Source organism: Phacochoerus africanus, chromosome 16, assembly GCF_016906955.1.
Source record: "Phacochoerus africanus isolate WHEZ1 chromosome 16, ROS_Pafr_v1, whole genome shotgun sequence".
Lineage (NCBI taxonomy): Eukaryota > Metazoa > Chordata > Mammalia > Artiodactyla > Suidae > Phacochoerus > Phacochoerus africanus.
Window position 1 is genome coordinate 45,350,614 of NC_062559.1, and position 21,415 is coordinate 45,372,028.

The 21,415-nt window shown below is 56.8% G+C and overlaps 2 protein-coding genes and 2 long non-coding RNA genes across 6 annotated transcripts; 2 read left to right on the forward strand and 2 right to left on the reverse strand.

Moving 5' to 3' along the window:
• The first annotated feature begins 3,220 nt into the window (after window positions 1-3,220).
• Window positions 3,221-7,704, forward strand: HOXA10 (homeobox A10). 3 transcript variants are annotated; one of them, XR_007132600.1, is made up of 3 exons: window positions 3,509-4,896; window positions 5,631-5,840; window positions 6,086-6,170. XR_007132600.1 is itself a non-coding variant. In XM_047763182.1 (3 exons), the coding sequence occupies exons 1-2, from the start codon at window positions 3,936-3,938 to the stop codon at window positions 5,687-5,689; spliced, it is 1,020 nt and encodes a 339-aa protein (XP_047619138.1). In that variant the 5' UTR covers window positions 3,509-3,935; the 3' UTR covers window positions 6,086-6,149. The 3 variants fall into 3 exon arrangements, 2 of the variants coding, with proteins under 2 accessions (XP_047619137.1, XP_047619138.1); XM_047763182.1 differs by having other exon boundaries at window positions 5,631-5,689; window positions 6,086-6,149; XM_047763181.1 differs by lacking the exon at window positions 5,631-5,840 and having other exon boundaries at window positions 3,221-4,896; window positions 6,086-7,704.
• Window positions 6,913-9,385, reverse strand: LOC125117374 (uncharacterized). The gene is made up of 3 exons (XR_007132604.1): window positions 8,561-9,385; window positions 7,160-7,183; window positions 6,913-7,000 (listed from the first exon to the last, which is right to left on the reverse strand). It is a non-coding gene; the product is annotated as an uncharacterized LOC125117374 (long non-coding RNA).
• A 2,331-nt stretch (window positions 9,386-11,716) lies between these two features.
• HOXA9 (homeobox A9) lies at window positions 11,717-15,940 on the forward strand. The gene is made up of 2 exons (XM_047763185.1): window positions 11,717-13,484; window positions 14,561-15,940. Exons 1-2 carry the CDS (start codon window positions 12,905-12,907, stop codon window positions 14,797-14,799), a joined length of 819 nt encoding a protein of 272 aa, XP_047619141.1. The 5' UTR covers window positions 11,717-12,904; the 3' UTR covers window positions 14,800-15,940.
• A 2,612-nt stretch (window positions 15,941-18,552) lies between these two features.
• LOC125117608 (uncharacterized) lies at window positions 18,553-19,413 on the reverse strand. The gene is made up of 2 exons (XR_007132660.1): window positions 19,065-19,413; window positions 18,553-18,935 (listed from the first exon to the last, which is right to left on the reverse strand). It is a non-coding gene; the product is annotated as an uncharacterized LOC125117608 (long non-coding RNA).
• Window positions 19,414-21,415: the final 2,002 nt, after the last annotated feature.

The following is a 21,415-nucleotide window of genomic DNA, read 5'->3' on the forward strand; positions in this document are numbered from 1 at the left end:
GCTCAACTCCACAGATGAGCAGACAATTCTGAGCCCAGAAAGCGCTGACCTCTAGATACGAATTGTTTATTTTAATCTCAGTACCTTGTATTTTTTTAAGTTATTTTTTTTTCGTAATAACAGTTTATTATTTCTCATGGTTTGCAAGGGCCTGCTCAGGAGAAGGAATCCACTACCCAGAAACCGCATGATAATTCCTGCCAAAGGGCTTATTTCACCAGCCTGGCATTTACTTCAGCTCCCCAGCCATGTGGGAGGATGGTGTTATCAACCAGGTAGCAATGAGCAATATTTACTCCTAAATAAAATATGGGCCCTGGTGGCTGCCCAGGCCTGGTGGAGCAAGCAGACACCAGAGAGTTTAGGTCAAAACATCCTGACCACCAGAGAGAAATTCGGCAGCTGGGAGAGAGGGCAAAACGGAGAGAGAGAAGGCAAATGGGTAGGAGGGAGAGAGAGTCCCTAAACCAACTCAAGCTGCAACTGAATTGCTTTTTTAATCTCTCTGGGGAGGGGAACCCCAGGTATGCCGAGAGAATCAATGAATGGAATATTCTATTGAGGAAGCTAACACCTTGGTGTCACAGTCTGGGGTGTATAGCATCCTGGGGGCCCATCGGAGATGCTGAAAAGGCAGCAGGCATTTTACTTGAGCTTCTGCTGTGTGGCTATCTTCTCCTCTGAACCAGCGGGCAGGCCAATCTGTGTCGCAGGCTCTTCATAGCACTCGGCTGGGCAGGGGAGGTGGGGTGGCAGTCCTAGGCCAGAGAGGGCATCCCACACAAGTTTACACATTCTTCTTCTTCTTTCCCCCCACCCCCCCACCCCAAGCAAGAAACAGCACAGACCTAACATCCCATTTGGCTTATTACAAGGGGAGAAAAGGACACTGGAGAGAAATAATCCAGCTCTCCCCCAAAGGGCCGTGAAGACCCAAATGCCAATGCCATGGTCTGTGAGCCCACAGCGGGCCTTCCACCTCCTCTACTCAGCAGCTGGGGTGGCCTTCTTGTAGCAGATGCCGTACCAAAATGATTTTTTGTAACCTTGGCTGGAGCGTGCATGTTCTTAAAACCCACACAGCCTCGAAGCCCATTTGGCTACCCTATGGAGGAGCCCTAACTAGACCGACCCGAGCTGCCTACAGCCAAATACCCGGTTTGTCTTACCAGTCAAATTGGCAAGGCTGTTGAATTCTCAGAGGGTGCTGGAGCATTCTGAAGAGCCCAAGGAGAAGGCTTTGAGGGGTCTGTAAGCTTCTCGAAAATGATGAGTGAAATTGTGGGACTGAACACATGTGCACTTTTCACAGGCTAAGAGTCAGAACTTGGCCTTAGATTTTTCCAAAGGGAGCCTTAACTTCCAAAAAGGTTAAGAAAGACAGGTTTAGGTCGTTGTTTTTCACTTTGTTTTATTTTATTTTTTTAGCCTTCACCATCTCAAGCATTCTCTCTTATGGCCGGGCCCTTCCCCATCTGTGGTCTGGGAAGGTGCTTTCTGCATTTCATCCAGAAAGGCACATTCCTGGCCCCCTGGCCTGCTGGGGCCCATTGTCCTCAAGGGACTATCTCCTGTACTTGGGACCTTCTTGCCACTGGGCAGTCCTTTCCTGAGAGTCATGGACAGTGCTGAAGGGCAAAGCCAGCTTCTCGGGCAGTCCTGAGCTTTGTGGCATTTCCCAGCAGCACTGCCGAGCTCATCAGTCCCAGTCAGTTTCACTCTGCTGACAAGCTGGGTAAGGACCAAGCCCCTTTGGGGAAGGGTCCTAGGCGGTGGGAATCCGAAGCTTTGGGTACTCAAGTTCGTTGACCTCGTGGGCCCAGCTTGATTAGAATTTGCCTTGGCCTTGTGTGTTTGTGCGATGTGGAGTTGGGAGGACCGTGCCCCGTCTCTCCGTACAGACTCTTCACTTGATTTGGCTGCGCCGCCACTGCAGCCTCCAGACCCTGTCGGATTGGAGAGAAGTGGCTCTCTCATGCTCTCTCCCTTTTCACCTCTCTTTTTTCTCTCCCTCGGTCCTTCTTTCCTTCTGTTCCTTTCGCTCTTTCTCTCTCTCTATCTCTCTTCTCCACCCCAGACGCCCTTTCCGAGGAGCCCCGGGGCGCAGAGGGAGAAGCGGCTGGAGCGCAAGGCAAGCGGTGGCGCGGCCTCCCGGGTGCTGCGCGCCGCGCAGCCGCTGCCGGCAGAGGCGGCAACTGCTTGCTTGCATCTCAGAAGCCGGCGCCAAGGCTCTGCCGCCAGCTCCCCTGATCGCTCTCCCTGGGTCCTCTCAGGCTCGGCTTCCTCCTCTGACTGGGTTCATACTGGAAAGAACAAGGCCAAGTGCTTGGCAAAACCCGGGATGCAAGGGTCTTTCCCTGCCAGAGGCAGAGGCCTGAGCGGTCTGCTTCCTGGGATCCAGGCGTTCAGCAGTTCCAGCCAAGCCCTCTGCAGGGGCAGGAGCTGGCAGAGCGCGCAGGCCTGGGGCATCCTGGAGAGCTGTAGCCCGCAGGCCAGGGGCAAGGCAGCGACCTCCTGGGCTCCGCTAGATCCGGCCGGAAAAGGTCGCATTTCCTGAGACCTGTATGAGGCCCACGCTTGGGGGCTAGCGCCCTGCGCCGGCCGTTTCCAGTTGACTAAGAGCGCAGTCCCTACCGCCAGGGAAGAAGGAGGCCCGGGAGTCTGCTGAGCAAAGGGCCTGGCCTCGGAACGCGCCTATAACTGGGCCGCCAGCCCAGCCAGGCCTCACAGGGAACGGATTTCCTCACCGCGGACCTCGTTAAAATGCGCACACCGCGGGAGTGAGGGCTGCCCCAGGCGCGGGTTTGGAGGGGGGGTGAGAGGGGAGGGGATGGAGAGGCAGGAGTGTGGTGACACTGGTTCTTGTCATAGCCTCGGGCAGCGTGCGAATGCCAAGGCTAAGGGGAGAGAGAGTTGGAGAGCTGTGTGGCCATGGTGCCCGCTGGCTGCACCCCCCCGTCCGACTTTCCCCCTCCAGGTCTTTGCCCCCCGGGCAAGCCCAAGACCCTGAAGACCGATGTTTCTTTCACTTCCTCGAAAGGCATGTGAGCGTGGAGGCTACCAGGGTGATGCCGCTGAGGGGTGCCTGGACCTGGCTCTGGCCTCGGAGTAAGGGTGGGGGAGTCTTTCAGCCAAAGTTGTCAGTCGCTTCGACTCCCTACTCGGGCCCGCCCACCAAGGTTCGCGGACGGGAGCTGCAGAGAAGGCAAGCCAGGTGAGCAGACGGTAGGCAAATGTCCTAACGGAATCAACCCACGGGTAGAGGAGGAGCGGGGCATGTAGCGGGCGGAGAGGCCAGGGCGGTGCATCTGGGGGGAAATTCTGGGAGAGAAGAAAGAAAGAAGTGGCCATCGCCAGCGTCCAGTCTGCTCTGGATGTCGGACCCCCCTGAGGATCCAGGTGGCCTTAGAACCAGGTCTGCCACTTTGGGGAGACAGCTCCAGGTCCAGGGCTGAATGGGAAGAGCTTGAAGTCCCTCCCGGCCCGCTGGGTGTTTAGAGTACACTGAGGTCCAGTGGCTGATTCTGAAATTAAAATGGGGAGCACCCAAGGCGGGCCGGGGTGCGCACCATAAACACCCCACTTGTTAACTGCGCAGGGCCCAGGGGCCCTTCAAACAGACCCCAAAGGAGGGCGCACATCTGGGCATGGGCGGGGCGAGCCCAGGGGCCAGGCCCCCCACCGGCCGCGATGGGGCAGCCCCCGCAGCTCCTGGCCTTTGGGCTGAGGTATCGAGTGTGCGTCTCGCGGCCCATCAATACAGATTACATATTTATATCAATCGCGGGCTCAGAGGGCGCCCTCGGAGAGCGGCCCCGCGCCTACGAAACCAAACTGGGAGTGGTCGCGCGGAAACTCTGGCTCAGGATTGGCTGCGGGCGCCCGCCGCGGTGCGGGGGGATTGCTAATCGTATTCAGCATGTTTTGCACAAGAAATGTCAGCCAGAAAGGGCTATCTGCTCCCTTCGCCAAATTATCCCACAACAATGTCATGCTCAGAGAGCCCCGCCGCGAACTCTTTTTTGGTCGACTCGCTCATCAGCTCCGGCAGAGGCGAGGCTGGCGGTGGTGGCAGCGGCGCGGGGGGCGGCGGCGGCGGCGGTTACTACGCCCACGGCGGGGTCTACCTGCCCTCGGCCGCCGACCTGCCCTACGGGCTGCAGAGCTGCGGCCTCTTCCCGGCTCTGGGAGGCAAGCGCAATGAGGCGGCGTCGCCCGGTGGCGGTGGTGGCAGCGGGGGCCTGGGGCCTGGGGCGCACAGCTACGCGCCCGCGCCTATAGACTTGTGGCTGGACGCGCCCCGGTCATGCCGGATGGAGCCGCCCGAAGGGGCGCCGCAGCAGCAGCCCCAGCAGCAGCCGCCGCCCCCGCCGCAACCACCCCAGCCCCCGCCGCAGGCCACCTCGTGCTCTTTCGCGCAGAACATCAAAGAGGAGAGCTCCTACTGCCTCTACGACTCGACTGACAAATGCCCCAAAGGCTCCTCCGCCGCTGCTGAGCTGGCCCCCTTCCCGCGGGGCCCGCCGCCCGACGGCTGCGCCCTGGGCACCTCCAGCGGGGTGCCTGTGCCCGGCTACTTCCGCCTCTCCCAGGCCTATGGCACCGCCAAGGGCTACGGCAGCGGCGGTGGCGCGCAGCAGCTCGGCGCCGGCCCGTTCCCCGCTCAACCCCCGGGGCGCGGCTTCGACCCGCCACCCGCGCTCGCCTCCGGTTCGGCGGATGCAGCCCGGAAGGAGCGAGCTCTCGACTCGCCGCCTCCCCCCACGCTGGCTTGCGGTGGCGGCGGCGGGGGCTCGCAGGGCGACGAGGAGGCGCACGCGTCGTCCTCGGCCGCGGAGGAGCTCTCCCCGGCCCCTTCCGAGAGCAGCAAAGCCTCGCCGGAGAAGGACTCCCTGGGTAAGCTGGGTGCGCTTGAAGGGCCGCAGTCAGGCGGGCAGACAGGCAGGCAGACCCAGAGAAGCGAAGCAGCGGAGAGCCAGGAGTCCGCACAGCAGCCGGCCGGCCTTGGCGCGAGCTGCAGGCAGGCTGACCTTGTGAACTTGCTTTTTAATATTTGGGCGTGGGGACGCAGTAAAAATTCACGTCCGGCTTAGCGCCGCACACCAAGACGACCTCCGCGTTCGCCTCATCTCACCCCGACTGGGGGCGAGTACACGGGCGAGCCGCTCCCCTCTTGTGCATGCCCTTCTCCGTGCCCCGGAGCACCCCAAGCCGAGGTCTGGGTCTGTCCTGCGAGGCGCGGCCCACGCGGGGGGGAGGGGGAGGGAGGGAAAGTGGCTCACCCGCAGATAGCGCGGATGTTTGTAAGGCATCCAAAATAAGCAGCCGCCAGCACCAATAAATAAGCCCATTAACCGGCGAAGTTCGAGTTTACGATCCCCCTTGCTTTTTTTCTAAGTTGCTGGAGGGGCGGGAATCCTCCTTGCGGGGAGAAGAAAAGGCAAATCCGACCCGGACGCCTGGGCCCTGATCTGAGAGTCTGAGAGGGGCCATTTCGCTTCCCCTGGAACTCGGAGTCGCCCAGACTGCACGTCCCTGGCTCCTGGAGAGACGTGAGGGAAGGCCCTTGACCCCAATCAGTTTTTTGTGCCTTCCCCTTGTCCCAACTATGTCCTTCCTCTCCTCATCAGGCCTTGGGCAACCAGGGAGCTGGAGGGAGACACAGCCACACAGCCCGACCCCCTTCTGAGTAAGCACCCCGCACCCCCAGTCTGGGGGCTGCAGGAAATGCTTGTCTGCCTTGGGGCGAGAAGCAAAGAAAGGCGTTAAGTTCAAGATATACAGCCTGCTCTCCCAGGCCTTTCCTTCTGCAAGTGCCTGGCAGCTTTGTGCGAAAACAGGTGTTTGGGGGAAAAAAAAGTTGAGAGAAATGTAAACTGGGGGAGTAAGTGTAGATTGGAGGCCCACTGGACTGTGCACATGATTTTTGGAGGCACGGCTCTCCCTGGGCAAACCGAAGGGGGCATAACTCCCTTGGCGTGACTTAGGGCATCCCTCTTATGGTAGAGATGACCTGAATTCACCCCTGCGTGCAGCCCGCGTGGCCTCAATTTAACCTTCCCCTCTTTATTTTCTTAAATGCCAGGCAATTCCAAAGGCGAAAACGCAGCCAACTGGCTCACTGCAAAGAGCGGCCGGAAGAAGCGCTGCCCCTACACCAAGCACCAGACGCTGGAGCTGGAGAAGGAGTTTCTGTTCAACATGTACCTTACTCGAGAGCGGCGCCTAGAGATCAGCCGCAGCGTCCACCTCACGGACAGACAAGTTAAAATCTGGTTTCAGAACCGCAGGATGAAACTGAAGAAAATGAACCGAGAAAACCGGATCCGGGAGCTCACAGCCAACTTTAATTTTTCCTGATGAAGCTCCAGGCAACGTGGTTTTCTTTTCCTTTCTTTTCTTTTTCTTTTCTTTCTTTCTTTTTTTTTTCCCGCTTCCAGAGAGTCGTTCTCCTCCCTCTGTCATCGGCTCTGCCCAGGAACTCGCACCTGTGCCGGAGCCCCATTCCTCCCTCCCACACTCGCCATCTCGCTGGCCGTTACATCTGTGCAGGGCTGGTTCGTTCTGACTTTTTGTTTCTTTGTCTGTGTTTGCTTGGTGCTGGTCTATTTGTCGTTTTCTGGGGGAAAAAGCCATATCGCGCTAAAATTCTATAGAGAAGGATATTGGCCTAAGTGTCAAGTGGTGACTGGGATGGTTTGCTATCTCTGGGTTCCACTGCTTGAAACGGCCCCTGCCTTCCCCGGGGGAGCTGGTTTCCTCCAGGGCCGGCAAACCTAGCCGGAAGGCAGAGGTCCCATTGTAGGCAGCTGAGGTGTCTGGCCTGAGGTCAATGGTGCAAGGAGCCCTGCCACCGGGCTCGCCTGCCTGGCGTGCTGGGCTGTGTTTAATCAGGGGATACAGGCCCCTGTGTTTCTTTTTCCTTTCTTCCTTTCTTCCTTGGCAAAGAGAAGAGCTTGCAGGCATGGACACGCAGCTTGGGAAAAGGGCTTGATGTTGGCTGATTGAAAAAAAATTGAGAAAGTCAGAAAGATTAATTTTTCCTTCCTCTGTAAGATATCCCAGCTTTAAAAGAAGAAAAAAGAATGACCGGGAGAAGGAGACTTCTCTTCCAGTTTGTGTAAGGTCTTGCATTGCAGGACGAAGTTACTTCACTTACCTCTGAATTTCCATGTTCTTCTGGCTGTAGATTTAAAAAAAAAATTGAATGTAGTTTTGTTAATACATGCAGATTTAGTGGATTTTTTAGTCATAAAATAATGGTTACCACTGGTAACACGACAAGCACATCATAATTCTCCCTATCTTGTGGAGTCCCCCCCCACACTTCCCCCCTTTTTTTCTTTTCTTTTTCTTTCCAAAATTCATGGAAGCCAAGGAGGGCAGGGGCAAGCGGAATAGACTAGAGAAGGGAGACATTTTTGGGGTTTCCTTTATACTGTGAAGTTACATGCATAAAAGGGTCAAACCTGTAGGTGCAGAAAAAGAAAAAACTATAAAATACAAATCTGTATAAATGTCTATTATTATGAAAAATTGCCAATCTTGTTTTATGCAAATGCATTCTATCGTTATTATAAATGTTAGTTCTAGCCCTATTTACTTCTAATCTTAAATCAGAATAAATTAATATTGTAATGCTGCTGTGCGTGGAAAAAAGACGATGTTTATGTTCTTATAGAAGAATAAAAGCTGTGGAATGAAGCTTTTTAATTTTACCTCTTTTTTTTGACTTCTTATCTTCACCTTCCACTTTATCCCGTCCACCACTTTTACAACAGGAGGACTAGCCCGCGCCCCCTGCAATTACTTTAGGCATCTATTTAAATATTACCTAGACAGTCGTAATTTGTCTGGGCCCTATAGCCCTGGTGCCGTAAGGTTTGTCGGCTTTTGTTCAGTTTTATGACTTGCTAGTATATCTGGATTGTGGCTGTCTTGGACCAGTGGTTTCAGTTGAGAGGGGAGCTGCATAGACAGAGGAAGCCAAACAGGATTTCTTTCGGGAGCCCCAGGGAGGTTTGCAGAGGCCGCCTATTTCGTGGGTCCCCGGGTCCTAGATGACCCCCAGCCTAGGATTCCGGGGAGCAGGCTGGGCCCACAGCGCGTCCCTGGCGTGCGCGGCAGCGGTTAGGTAGCAGGCGGCGGGGCTGCGTGGGGCTCCCCCCCTCCCCCAGCAAGGCCTCCCCCACCTGGTCGCCCTCCGCGGGGCCACGCGTTTCCTGCTCGCGGGAGGTGGCGGGGGGACAGTCAGAGGGAGGGGGCGCGGGAGCGCGCGCCCCGGCTGGCGGGCCCGCTGGGAGGGAGAAAGGGGGAGCGCGACGGGCGGGGAGCGAGCGCGGGAGGCCGAGGCCAGACAGGGAGCCGGGCTCCGTGCCGTCCCCGGCGCTTTCGAATCGCCCAGGGCTGCCGCCGCTCGGCGCCGCGCCGGCTCGCTGGGCTGCAAGATTTGGGAAAGCAGCACGCGCCCTGCCGCCTCTCTCCGCTCTTTTCGCTTTCTCCCCTCCTTCCATTTCCCTCTCGCTCTCCTTTACCTTCCTCCTCCCTCTCCCAGGTTTACCTTCCTGAGGCCAGTGGCTTTTTTCTCCGACATGCCTTAGCGGCAGCCCGGGACACGCAGTGGCAGTGGCGGGCACAGGTTGGCGAGGGGCCGGGCGCGATCGCAGGGTTCTCCCTTGGCGGCGGCGGCGGCGGCGGTGGCGGCGGCGGCGGCGGCAGTGGCGGCGGAGGGCGAGGCAGCTTCGCGCGGGCAGCATCAGAACTGGTCGGTGATTTAGGTAGTTTCCTGTTGTTGGGATCCACCTTTCTCTCGACAGCACGACACTGCCTTCATTACTTCAGTTGAAATCGTCTCCAGGTACCTGTGCGCGCGGGGGCCGGGCCGTGCCGGGCGGGGCATCCAGGCCCTGGTCGCGCCTGGCCTGCGGTGGCAACCTCGGCTTATCCCGCGCAGGAGCCTCAACCCTGCCTCGTTCTCAGCTCTCTGCCAGACTGCTGGCCTCACCCCCCATCTCCACCTGGCCAGGAGCAGGTACGGTCAGGTTAGCTGCTCCATCGCGGAAGCCAGGGGCGTGGTAGGAATTCTGGGCCGCGGGCCATTCAAGGTCAGGGGCGCACGCTTCCATCCTGGGCCTCCCCGGCTCCAGGCCTCCGCCTGGCCAGGGACTCCGACATTCTCTTGCAAGGCTGGGGTGCCTCTAGCCCCAACCCAGGGAACAAATCAGGAAAGACCCCTTGACCAGTGGAGATTCTGGCCAAATTAGGAGAGACAGGAGTGACAGGGGCTGGGATCCTGGCCTTGTCATTTACCCTTCCCTCTGTAAGGCGCTCTCTACTCCCAAGAGTTGCCTTTGCCTTTGCCTCTTTTTCTTCCTTCCTTCTTTCCTTCTCGCCTTTCTTCCTCTTTTATCTTTCTTGTTTCCTTAGCTCCTTTTTTTTCTCTTTCCTTTTCTTTAGTTTTCTTTCATTTTCAGTCTGTGTCCGGGTTTTCTTTCTCTGCCACCTTTCATTCCCAACCACTCCTTTGCGACGGTCCCTGGAGACATCCAGGGCCTGCAGGGGGGAAACCCGGAGGGATCTTATTTTTCTATGCGTGCCCAGGTGGAGGTCAGAATCTGCTGCGGAAGGGTTCAAGGGCCGCGGCTGTCGAGGGCTGTGGATCTGGGCCTGGCCGAGCCGAGGCGCAGACAAGGCCTCGGTTACGATCACGACCGTATGGCGGCGGCCTGGCGTTCCTACTCCGCGGGTCGGCAACGGCAGCCTAAGAGATCTGATTAGGAGGCACTCAGGGTTTTGTGTGTGTGTGTGTGCCTACTCCTAGGGCAAGGAGGCTAGGACCTGGACTGAGGCCCAGCCAGGTTCAGTGGATCATCATGCAGGAAACTCGGTGGGGAAGCTTTCTCGGCTCCGCAGGCCTACCAGTCCAGGCTCGGGCTGTAACCGCGATAAGGGAGCCCCGCTAGGACAAAGATTGGCTGCTTGCCTGCCGGTAGCTTATATTAGGTTCAGACTATGTCAGATATGGCATCCTTGTAAGGACAGATGCTGGAGAAGGGAAGCCTCTGGTGCCAGTCCGTTTCAACTAATAGAGGAATGGAATTCTAAATTCCACAACCCTTGGGATACAAACTTGAGTCCATGTTCCAAGTTGTAGGCCACCGTTGGAAGCCAGAGGGACCATTTTCACTACCAGGAACTGAAAATAACTTCCACGCTTCCCTGTCCTCCAACACACTTGCTGGGCCTGCAGGCTCAAGCCCACGGAGCAGTGGTTTCCTTCCCAGCTCCAGCAGCCCAGGAATTATTTTCACTGCTCAGTCTGTTCTCCTGTTACCCGAAAGGCCAGTACACTTCCCCTGAATTCCTCTCTGCCATTTTCAGGACATGAGTACTGGATTTGTTTTGGAGGCCAAGGTTTTTGAACTCTGGGGCTAGAAAATGCAGTTTTAATTACACCCACTTGTTATTTTTTATAGGCACACACAGCTCCTTTCACTTCCCCAATAAGAGCAGACACAGGAGCCTGAATAGTTTCTCTTCAAACATGTGGACTGCATAGCGATAATATTTGGTTTTTTGATACCCCTCTCTTCCAGGCACCAGTTTCATACACAAGGCCTGCTAATTATTTAGTAATGATGGTGTGTGTGTGGTGGTGGGGGGGTTAAAGCTAAACAAACAGCCTTTCGTTTTAAACTTACTGCTAATAATCCTTGTCTTCTCTGGTTACGGAAAAGTGGAAATGCAACCTGGGGTGTCCAGCCCGTTTGCATACAATTACAATTAGGAGCGAAGGTTTCCTCCGGGGTTAATTTCTCTTAATGAAAATCTAAGAGGTCCGGTGAACTGCCAGATATCTGAGACACCTTGGGCTGCGGTGGGGGTGGGGATGAGGCGGAGGGATTTACAAGGGAAAGAAAATATTAGGAAGGAGGGGGCTGAGGCGGCCGGGCGGGCCACGTCGGAGTTCATTGTGTCGGCCGCTTCCCTCTTCCGGCTCGGACGAGGAAGGGGCACCCGGTTGGTCTTCGTGCGGCTTCGCAGCCTCATTCTCCGGGAGAACCTGGCATTTGAGGGCTCCTGCCTGGGTTAGGGATGTATCACGGTTGGGGGAGGGGGTTAATGGGACTGTCGGGGAGGATGAAGGCAAAAAAGAAGCTGGAGCGACTCATGCCGCCCACCCGCCCGCCCGCTCTCTCGCCCTCGCCGCCAGGGAAGTGGGCTAATGAGAAACACACGCTTGCAAACACAGTGTTCACACGTGAATTTAATTACCCCGTTTTTAGGAGTCGTCTCTTTCTGTCCGGATTTGGGGTAGCCCCCCCCCAATTAACATACAGGCCTTGGCCTTTTAATTTACCTCTGAAAGACCCTAAGCGGTAAGAAACATCCTTCTCAATTTGGCCAACCTAAGGAATGAGATTAAAAGCCAATGCCTTGTGCAGCTTCCCGTTTTAATTTCTAGCCCTGGACTTGAGCTGCGGCCCCTTGCTGGGGACTTTGTAACTGTACTAAGCTGCGGGTCGGATGGGTAACCGAGGAGGGCCCCAGGCGGCGGCCAGGAAGGAAGGGGCCCATGGCCAGCCGCTCCAGTGCGGTCCTCCCAGCTTGGAGCAGCGGGGTCTCTTAGGCGGGGCTGCTTTTTCGCCAGCCGAAGTCGCCTTCCACTGATGCTGCCTCGTATTTTTTTTTTTGTTGTTGTTGTTGTTTGTTTTTGTTTTTGTTTTCCCCCCTCCCGCAGCTCAGGTTCAGGGAATTCGACCAGGCTTGCAGAGATCAACGTTAAGGCTCCATGAACAGAGCTGAGATGCCTGCTGCGTCCGCCCAGGGAGAGTGATTCCCGGCTGACGCTGAGCTGGGCGCGCGTGTGCGCGGGGTTGGGGCCGAACCGGGCGGCACAACCAGGCCCTCAAACCGATCGCCTCGGGGACTGCCGGCCACCTTCTCCCTGGCCGCTCCTCCAGGCCCTCGCCGGAGGCTCAGCGGTGAATTTGGGAGCTGCTCGGGAGTCCAGCAGTCCAGTCGGGCAGATTCTAGGGCCGCATAATAGGTGGTGCCCTCTCGGCGGCCTGTCCCTGACGAGCGCGCTCAGGCAGGGGCAGCGGTGGCTCAGTTTGGGACGGATACTGCGTTGAATTTGACTTTTCTCAGCCAGCCCGGGGTAAACTCGCATCTCCCGGGACCGCAAAGATTATTTACAGGGAGCTCGCCAACCAAACACAACAGTCTAATTTAACCTTTCCAAGTCCTCGTAAATTTTTACAGCTGGGAGTCACGACGAGACAAACGAATCTGTTGGTCGTTCCCAACTTCCCACCAGCCTGTGTGGCTTCTGAAACAATAACTCCTTATGAAATATCATAAATATGGATTTAAATACAGTAGAGCGAGAATGCGATTTGGCTGCTTTTTTATGGCTTCAATTATTGTCTAATTTTATGTGAGGGGCTCCACTGGCCGCACTCGCACGCGGGACCCGCGCCTTGCTGATGGCGTGATTAATTGTGATATAAAATAGTCCGCTTAAGAAGTGTGTGTCTGGTGGTGGCGGTGGGAGGGGAGGCAGTACAGAGGCAAGGCCAGATTTGATCTTTTAATATTCGTTGGCCACAATTAAAACAAACCCGATCGTGGAGCGCCGCGATCCCTTTGCATAAAAACATATGGCTTTTGCTATAAAAATTATGACTGCAAAACACCGGGCCATTAATAGCGTGCGGAGTGATTTACGCGTTATTGTTCTGCGAAGCGAGCACGTGACGCGCGCGGCCAATGGGGGCGCGGGCGCCGGCAACTTATTAGGTGACTGTACTTCCCCCCCTGGTGCCACCAAGTTGTTACATGAAATCTGCAGTTTCATAATTTCCGCGGGTCGGGCCGGGCCGGCCAGGCGCGGGGCACAGCGATGGCCACCACCGGGGCCCTGGGCAACTACTACGTGGACTCATTCCTGCTGGGCGCCGACGCCGCGGATGAGCTGAGCGCGGGCCGCTACGCGCCGGGAGCCCTGGGCCAGCCCCCCAGGCAGGCCGCGGCGCTGGCCGAGCACCCCGACTTCAGCCCTTGCAGCTTCCAGTCCAAGGCGGCGGTGTTCGGCGCCTCGTGGAACCCGGTGCACGCGGCGGGCGCCAACGCGGTGCCCGCGGCCGTGTATCACCACCATCACCACCACCCCTACGTGCACCCCCAGGCGCCCGTGGCGGCGGCGGCGCCGGACGGCAGGTACATGCGCTCCTGGCTGGAGCCCACGCCCGGCGCGCTCTCCTTCGCGGGCTTGCCCTCCAGCCGGCCTTATGGCATTAAACCTGAACCGCTGTCGGCCAGAAGGGGTGACTGTCCCACGCTTGACACTCACACTTTGTCCCTGACTGACTATGCTTGTGGTTCTCCTCCAGTTGATAGAGAAAAACAGCCCAGCGAAGGCGCCTTCTCCGAAAACAATGCTGAGAATGAGAGCGGCGGAGACAAGCCCCCCATCGATCCCAGTAAGTGTCTCCTCCCTCCAGACCAGCCACCGCCTCCACGCCGGCCGCCCGGATCTGCCGGCCTTCCAGCTTTCTCCAGAGCCTGCCTTCGCCCGCGCTGGGAGCCTCCTGAGCAGAGGCCGGGAGCCAGAAGTTGCTGTTCGGGAGGCCTCAGATGGGGCCCCAAGTCCAGAAAGCAGTGACAAGCTGGCCCGCAGGGCTCCGGGGGAGGGGAGGCGGCTGCAGCCGAGAGAGGGGGCGGGGCAGGGGCTGCGAGGACGAGCCAAGATCCGCCGCCCCTGCCTTGGCGGCCCGGGACCAAGACAGAAATACTTCGGGCTGTTCTTCGAAAGCAGAGCGGCGGCGAAAGTCTTTTGTGCGGCTAGATTGTACGGGAGCGGCAGCAGCAACTGCAGCCGAGGCAGCCAGACCCGGGACGCTGGGGAAGACGGCCGATTCCCTCCACTTCTTGCCTTCAGCCAGTGGCGGCGTAAATCCTGCCCAAGATGTGGCTGCAGGCGGCTGGGACACGAGGGTCCCCTGAAAGATTATTCAAATAAACTGGAGAAGTGATCAGCGGCCTTGGGATGCCTAGGGGCGCCCGTGGTGGCCTGCCCAGCTCCCACGGCCTTCCAGGGAGGTCAAAATAAGGAGTAGGGAGAGTGGAAGGAAAGGTGGGGAGGGAAGACACACAGAATCACTGAGGGGAGAAATAGAATATCGAACTTCCTAAAGAACACGGGGCAGCGTGGTTCCCCCCTGTGCGGCAAGAGAGATCTGTTTTCAAATTTCACTCCGTACACAATGTGCAGAGAGTGAGAGGAAAGAGGAGGGGACAGGAGGACAGAGGAGGAGAAAGGAAAGCCTCGGACGGGAGGGGGGAGCCGCGGTTTTACTGCGTGCAATTGTATGTGACCGTCCCTGCGTCTGTCTGCCAGGGTTCCATTGTGTCGGAGACTCGGCTGCCTTCCCTAACCAATTCACCAGCATCCTGCACTTTGGCCGAAGACCCCCTAGGAGTTTTCCTAGCCCCCAGCCGAGGGGGTGGGTGAGCTGTTTCTCCTCCTAAACCCCTGGTCTCTCTCCCCCACCCGCAGGTAACCCGGCTGCCAACTGGCTCCACGCTCGCTCCACACGGAAGAAGCGCTGCCCGTATACAAAGCACCAAACACTGGAACTGGAGAAAGAATTCCTGTTCAACATGTACCTCACCAGGGACCGTAGGTACGAGGTGGCCCGATTGCTCAACCTCACCGAGAGGCAGGTCAAGATCTGGTTCCAGAACCGCAGGATGAAAATGAAGAAAATCAACAAGGACCGAGCAAAAGACGAGTGATGCGAAGGCTCCATTTCATTTAGAGAAGAGAGAATGAGCTAGAGAGAAGAACTGCCCGTCCCCTTCTTCTACCCCCACCCCACCCCAGCCTCCACCACCCCGCACAAAGCGGCTCTAAACTCCAGGCCCTCATCTCCCCCTGGCAAACCCCGCTCAGGCTGGCTCCTTGGCCTGCCACTTTGATGGAGGAGGTATTGTAAGCTTTCCATTTTCTATAAGACAGAAAAAAAAGGGGGGGCATTAGCGCTGATGGCTGTGTGCTAGCCTGTATATATTTAAAAAAAATCTACCTGTTCCTGACTTAAACAGACAAAAAAAAAAAAAACTACCTTTTTATAATGCACAACTGTACTGCGGGCTGTATAGTTTTTAGTCTGTGTAGTTAATTTAATTTGCTCTTTGTGCGGCAGAGAGATCTGCCCAGATACTTGAACACTGTGTTTTATTGTGGTAATTATGTTTTGTGACTCAAACTTCTGTGATGGGTGATGCACCCGTTGTGATTGTGAAAAGCTAGAATTCGATTTGAACTCAGGTTGTTTTTGAGGGAGAAAGCAGTTGCATAGAGTATAGCTCTGTAGTGGAACATGTCTTCTGTATAACTAGGCTGTTAAACTTTGGTTGTAAACTAGCTGTAAGGATATCCCAGTGAAATAAAATAAAATAAAGAAGAGAAAGTGTTCTCCGGGACACACAGATTCATGGTTTTTCTCCACTCGAAATGCGGGCATTTTAGTCTGTACATGCTCTATAAATCTGTCTTGTCAATTGTATATATAGAATCCACGTATTAAGGAAAAGTCATCAAACACGCTTGAATATTGTTTTTGCACCAAACATTGAGGAAATTTGGAGCTATACATATGTGCAGAAGGTTACTACCTATGGTTTACGTTGAATTTTAATTGGGGGAAAATGAATGCTTATTGTAACGGAATTAATTTTATTGATAATAAATTATACGCTATGAAACCGCCATTGGGCTGTTCTAGATTTGAATCCTTGATGAATATGGGGTTTCCATCGGGCTGAACGTACACTGTATATTTTGCAATAGTTACCTCAAGGCCTACTGACCAAATTGTTGTGTTGAGATGATATTTAACTTTTTGCCAAATAAAATATATTGATTCTTTTCTAATTTTTGCGGGTCAGCTCTTTGCACCATCTTCTCCGGGGCCGGGGAACCTGCGGTGGGGCAGGGGGGGGGGGCAGTGGCGGAAGGGAGGAGAGCAGAAGCTCAGTTTTGTCTCTGGTGGGCCTTGGGCGCCTGCCGCAGCCAGGCCGGGGCGACCTGGGCTCTGCCTACCAGGCCGGCTGCCAGCGGAGGAGGAAGGCTGGGCAACAAGAAGCGGCCAGGCCCTGCTCCCCGCTTTGTGTCCACTTGGGGGGGGACCGATCGGGGAGGCCTCGGAGTAGCCGGGCTGGGGTGTCGCGGGTGGCTGGCCAGCAGCTAGGAAAGGCCACTCTTCCATCTTGGCGCCCCGAGGAATTCCCGAGCCCGGATCCAGGGGACCCCGCGGGCCTACTTCCCGGGGGGGGGGGGGAGAGGAGGGGATGGCGGCAGGACCGAGAGCTGAGGACCCGCCTCCGAAGGAGTCTGCGGGGAAAGAAACTGGAGCAAACACTCCGCAACGTGGCCGCAGCCACGGACAGACGGGCGCTCTCGGGGGACCGAGGGCTTGGTCCCTGCGCCCGCCTCCGCGTCCTACCAGGCCCGCCCCAGGGCTTCTGGGTCCCGCCCCGCGCACCCTTCCCGGGCACAAGTCCCGACAGAGGCAGAGCCGAGGCAACCGACCAGCCCCAAGCGCCATAAAAGAAAATGAGGGCTGTTACCGTTTATGGGGTGTAAAGGGCTGCGGGGGGAACCGGCACGACTTTGCAGGCCCGAGGGCCTTCTAGATGGGGAGGAGGGTTCAGCCTCATCTCCCCACCCCTCTCTTTTCTCGCCCTCCCTCTCTCCACCCCCCACCCCCGCGATTTCGGCAAAGTTATCTGTGTTTGGGCGCGTTAAAGGGGAACGGAACGCGGGGGACTGGGGCGTCCGCACACTCTCACCGCCACCCCGCCGCCAGGTTGGGACGCCCTCTGTTGTTGCAGACAGAAGGAACTTCAAAGAATGGGCAGTAAGGGTGCAGTGCCATAAAGGCCGGCTCTGCGAACTGTCTGGAATTCGGCCCTTAATGAGTTTACAACTGTCCAGCCCCAATTAAGATTTTCCACCAAAGCCCTTTCATTTGTTTGCTCTGTCTGCCGCCGATAAAGCGGCTGCGGAAACAGCTCTCTTTTATGGGCACTGCCCTCTCGGCAGCGTCGATTCCGGGCTCTGTGCAGCCCCCCTCCCCCTCCCCCCTCCCCAGGGATGGGCCTTCCTCCAGCTTTGGGAGTGGGATACGGGATCCGCGGCGGCCGCTGACGAAGTTCAGGCCCGGCTGCTGGGCTGCAGTATCAAGATGCGGCCAGCAGATGGCAGTGTGGCTCTACGCAAGAGGCGTCCGCGCCGCCATCTCCCGCCGCCACGACCCTGGGAAGTTCCTAAGATGTCGACTTGATACGAGCTTTAATGGAATCGGAGCCCCAGATTTGAGTGAACGGCAGTCGTATATTTTCGGTGCTGCTCACGCCTGGCCGGGAGCCTCGTTGAGAAACAAAAAGCAAGCGGCGGGCCCTGGCCAGATCTACCCTGCTCCCGCCTCCCTCTCCCCCACCCCGGGGGCCTAGCGCTGCGGGGCTGCAGTGGTCCGGCGGCTGCGGGGCGATAGCACCAGGCGCGAGGTCCGATCCAGGGTTACCGTCCCCAGCCCGGGACAGGCCTCGGGGCGGCGGGACTCTCGGAGAAAGCGGCTGACTGGCGGACAGACATTAGGACTAAGGCCTGCAGGCCCTGGACCTGATGACCCCCTAGAGCGTGTCCAGAAGGCATACACGGCGGCCAAGGGTCCAGCGGCGGCCCGGGAGGTCCCCCAAGGCTGCAACCCCGGTACAGGGTCGGGAGAGCCAGCGCCCGCAGGCGAGCCGGGAGCCTAGGGGGGTAGGCCGCCTTAGAAACGTGAAAACAAAATTAGGCGGCTGAAAATTGGGCATAAAGGCGTTTTTGGTAGCTGTCCGGTGTGGCTCTGGCAGGACGGAGAATCCTGGGGGACAGACCAGGAACTGCTTTGGTTATTCTAAAATAAACGTGATGTTTAAAATAATTGTATTAACGTCCCAGCTCCAGGATAGGCGCTCACATGGTGAACGCCGCGCTTGCTTTCTCTCGCCGCCGACTTTCCTCTGTAGTGAATGCACCGAGGATACGCAGGCGTCCCCGGCTCAGGAGGCCAGGAGCTGGAGGGAGGGCACCCCAATCCAGGCCCAGTCTATCCCCGACCTTGGGCGGGCCTCCTCCAGGAAGAGGCCCGGAGCGCGGGTGCGGTGGTGGATCCGCCCCGGTGCAGGGTGGTTTCACAGGAAGGGAACACGCAAAAGCAAACGGGGAACCCTTGGAAGCAGCCCGGAGCCCTGTGAACAAGCCACGCGGTGCATTTATTTGGGTTGTAATAATCTCGGCCAAGTCCACAAAATGTTTACAACCTGCATCGCGGCGCTGTACACGCTTGTTAAACTGAGAACTGGATTTTTGGCTAACATTTTTCCTGGGTGTCTCTTTCCCTCTCTCTCCCCCTAGCCCTTTTCTGTTTATATACGCCCGTGGGTATTACAGACACACGCCTTCCTTATATTTCCTTACATCATACACAAAATTTCACAGCATCTGATTGAAAGGGTTTTATAACTTCCCCAAGAGCCGCCAGTGGCGGTGTATCCAAGCCGCAGATACAAAGCTCGATTTACGCAACTACAAATACATGGCGAAGGAGCTGATCAGTGGCGGCCGCTTCTCTCCACCGATGGGGAGGCCTCAGGTAGGTGCAGGCCGGTCGGGAACTCAGAGGCCTGCCTCACGGACTGCAAGGTGGGGCCTCTCTTGCCCTTGGCCGGCCGGTGGCTGGGAGGCGGCTCTGCCTGCTCGGCTGCGGCTGCCGCCGGGAAATTGCTTTCCGGAAAGCCGCGCAGAAAAGACCCCGCGCCGGCCGGAGCTCCTTTGCCCTCATCAGGGATGAATCTGTCCCCGCGCCGCCACGGAAGCCTGCTCTCTGGATGGAGAAAAAACGCACGGCCCCGCGCGAGCGGTGCGGGTGGAAACGTTTAGAGAAGCAAATCGCTAGCAGCCCGACTCTCAGAAGGCTCCATTCGCTCCCCCAAAGCTGGATTTACTTTCTTACCTGGATTTAAATATTAAGGTCTATTTGATAACGAAAAACAGGGGAAACACTTTCTGTTTGGTAGGTCGGATCCCAGCTCCAGGAGAGCGCTGGGAAAATGTCTTTAAAGACAGCTCCGCTGATTAGAAACCTGCCTTCACGTGCCCGCTCCGAGTCAAGCATCAACGAGTATGTCTGTGAATATTACCACATATAACTCAGTGCATTGGTGTCTTTCCAGCCAAATAAGTAGAAAACCGGAGGCTCGAGAACACGCAATTAAAGAGGCCGTATTGAAAGCCTGGTTTTGCCTGGCCTTTTCGTTTTAAAACGTGGCTGCAAAAGTTAGGAAGGGAAAGAGCAGCTCAGAAACGAAAGGGGAGGTTTCAGCACCCACAGGACTTGGCCCAGTAGGTTGACTTGGGCCCAGAAAGGCCGAGGCCTTGCCGTCAGTGTCTGGACCCTCTTTGGCCCAGGAGAAGGAGCATCGCGTCCTGCCAGGACCGCTTGGACCTGTGCGGTACAAAACCCTGGCAAGGATGAGCCTGTGGCACAGGCTCCCAGCCCTCTTGGCTGAGAACACATCCTTCCCTGGGCTCCCAGAAATCGCTCCCCACTCAGTGTGTCCAGTCGCCCCACTAGGGTAGGTTCTACTTTAAACGCCATTGCTGTCGGCGGCTCCAGCCACCCAAGTCTAGACAGACGGCGGTGGTGGCCGGTCTTTCTCTTTACATCTTGCTCTGTGTCACCCGAGGAACAATTTATTGGTCTAAGACTGTCTAATTCCACCTCTTTGATCTCCTAGCCTTCGTCTTGTTTGTTTGGTGGTCCTTTAACTTTCTTAGGTTTTTATTTCCAAACCCCAAAGCCCCAAAGTAATGCTATTTGGATTTTTTTTTTTCTTTGCCTTCCACTCCTACCCTCTCCATTCCTCAGCAGAGACAGACTATCATTCTGGCCCTCCACAAAGGGCATCCCGGATATTGCTGCACTATGGCCCCTATACCCCCAGGGGAAAACACCAGGCACCCACCTGCCCAACAGCCCCCTGCCTTCCCACCCACACCCCTAGGCAGTCCACTAGGCCAGAGCTGGGTTCCGTTGCATCCCAATGTGAATCGTACTGCTGCCTTTTGTGCTTCTGGGACCCCCTGAGAGGATGAGGTGAACGGGGGCCGCCTGGATCCTCTGAAAAGTGATGGGAAGTGCTTTGTACACAAGGAACCAAACTCCATAATTCCAAGGAGAATTTCCGGGGCAATTCCATTGTGAGGTCGGGTTTATGGTGTGCAATCGAGCCGAGCAGTAAAAGGCATACTGACCTGGCCGCTGGGCTTGCATCGAGGCCTGGGTCGTTTATGAGGCGTTTAGGGGAAGGGTTTACCCCCACCATCCTCCAGGGAGTGGTCCGGCGGCGAGGGCTTCAGCTGATCCAACCCTGCGCAGAGGTTGGAGGCTTGGGAAGGTAAGCTCGGTGACATGGGGCCATGGGTGGGAGAGAGTGAGACCACTTTGGGCTCCACCGTGAGCTAGTCCATGGGAAAGTGAAGCTGCTAGAGCTGGTGGCTTTTCCGAAAAGGTCCCTCTTTTGTTTAGGGGGTCTCCAAAAGAAATGGAAATCCCTAGTGGGCTGCAGTCCCAAGGCACCTGGGCCCTTCGTCCTCTCCACATTGGCTCTAATGCATGTATGGCTCCCAGGCAGCCAGGCCCATGAGGAGCTGACTGAGGCCCAGGGGCGGCCCCAGTGAAGGCTACTAGAAACCCCTCAGCACCACTGGTACCTGAAACGGTGTGGGCCTCCAGGTGCCAACAAGCTGAGGGAAAAGAGACTGGGCTCCCCTTGAGCAGGGGGACACCAAGGGTGGCAGGGAGGACAAAAGAGTGTCTGGCCATTTCTTAGGCTGCCAGAGGCCAGCCAGGTGCCCAGGAGCGAAGACACAGAGCCTGCCAGCCAGCCAGGGCAGCGATACCCAGGAGGAGGAAGGGGAGCCTCATGTTAATAAATCTGCTGGCAAGTGAGTCTCATTAATAGATAAATATTTCACTGCTTCCTAGAGGGCGGGTAAACAGTGCACCACCGATTAAGGAAAGGAAGCTGAGAGACCTCGACTTTATTCCAACCACATGGTTCCAGTTTGCGGTGGCCTTCTCGCTGCAGCTGGAAGCAACCCTGCGCCTACCCCATCTGGATCTGAGTCCTAAGTTGGCCAATGGCTCACTGGACCTGGGAGGGGATAGTCGCAGGCAAGGCGATCTGCCCAGAGCTGCGACTTGCTCCCCGGGCCACTGTGGGGCGGGCGGGTGCGCGGGGTGCGGAGACCCTCCCTGGGCTGGCAGAAAGAGGGGCAGGGAGGACCAGCTGGCTTGGTCCA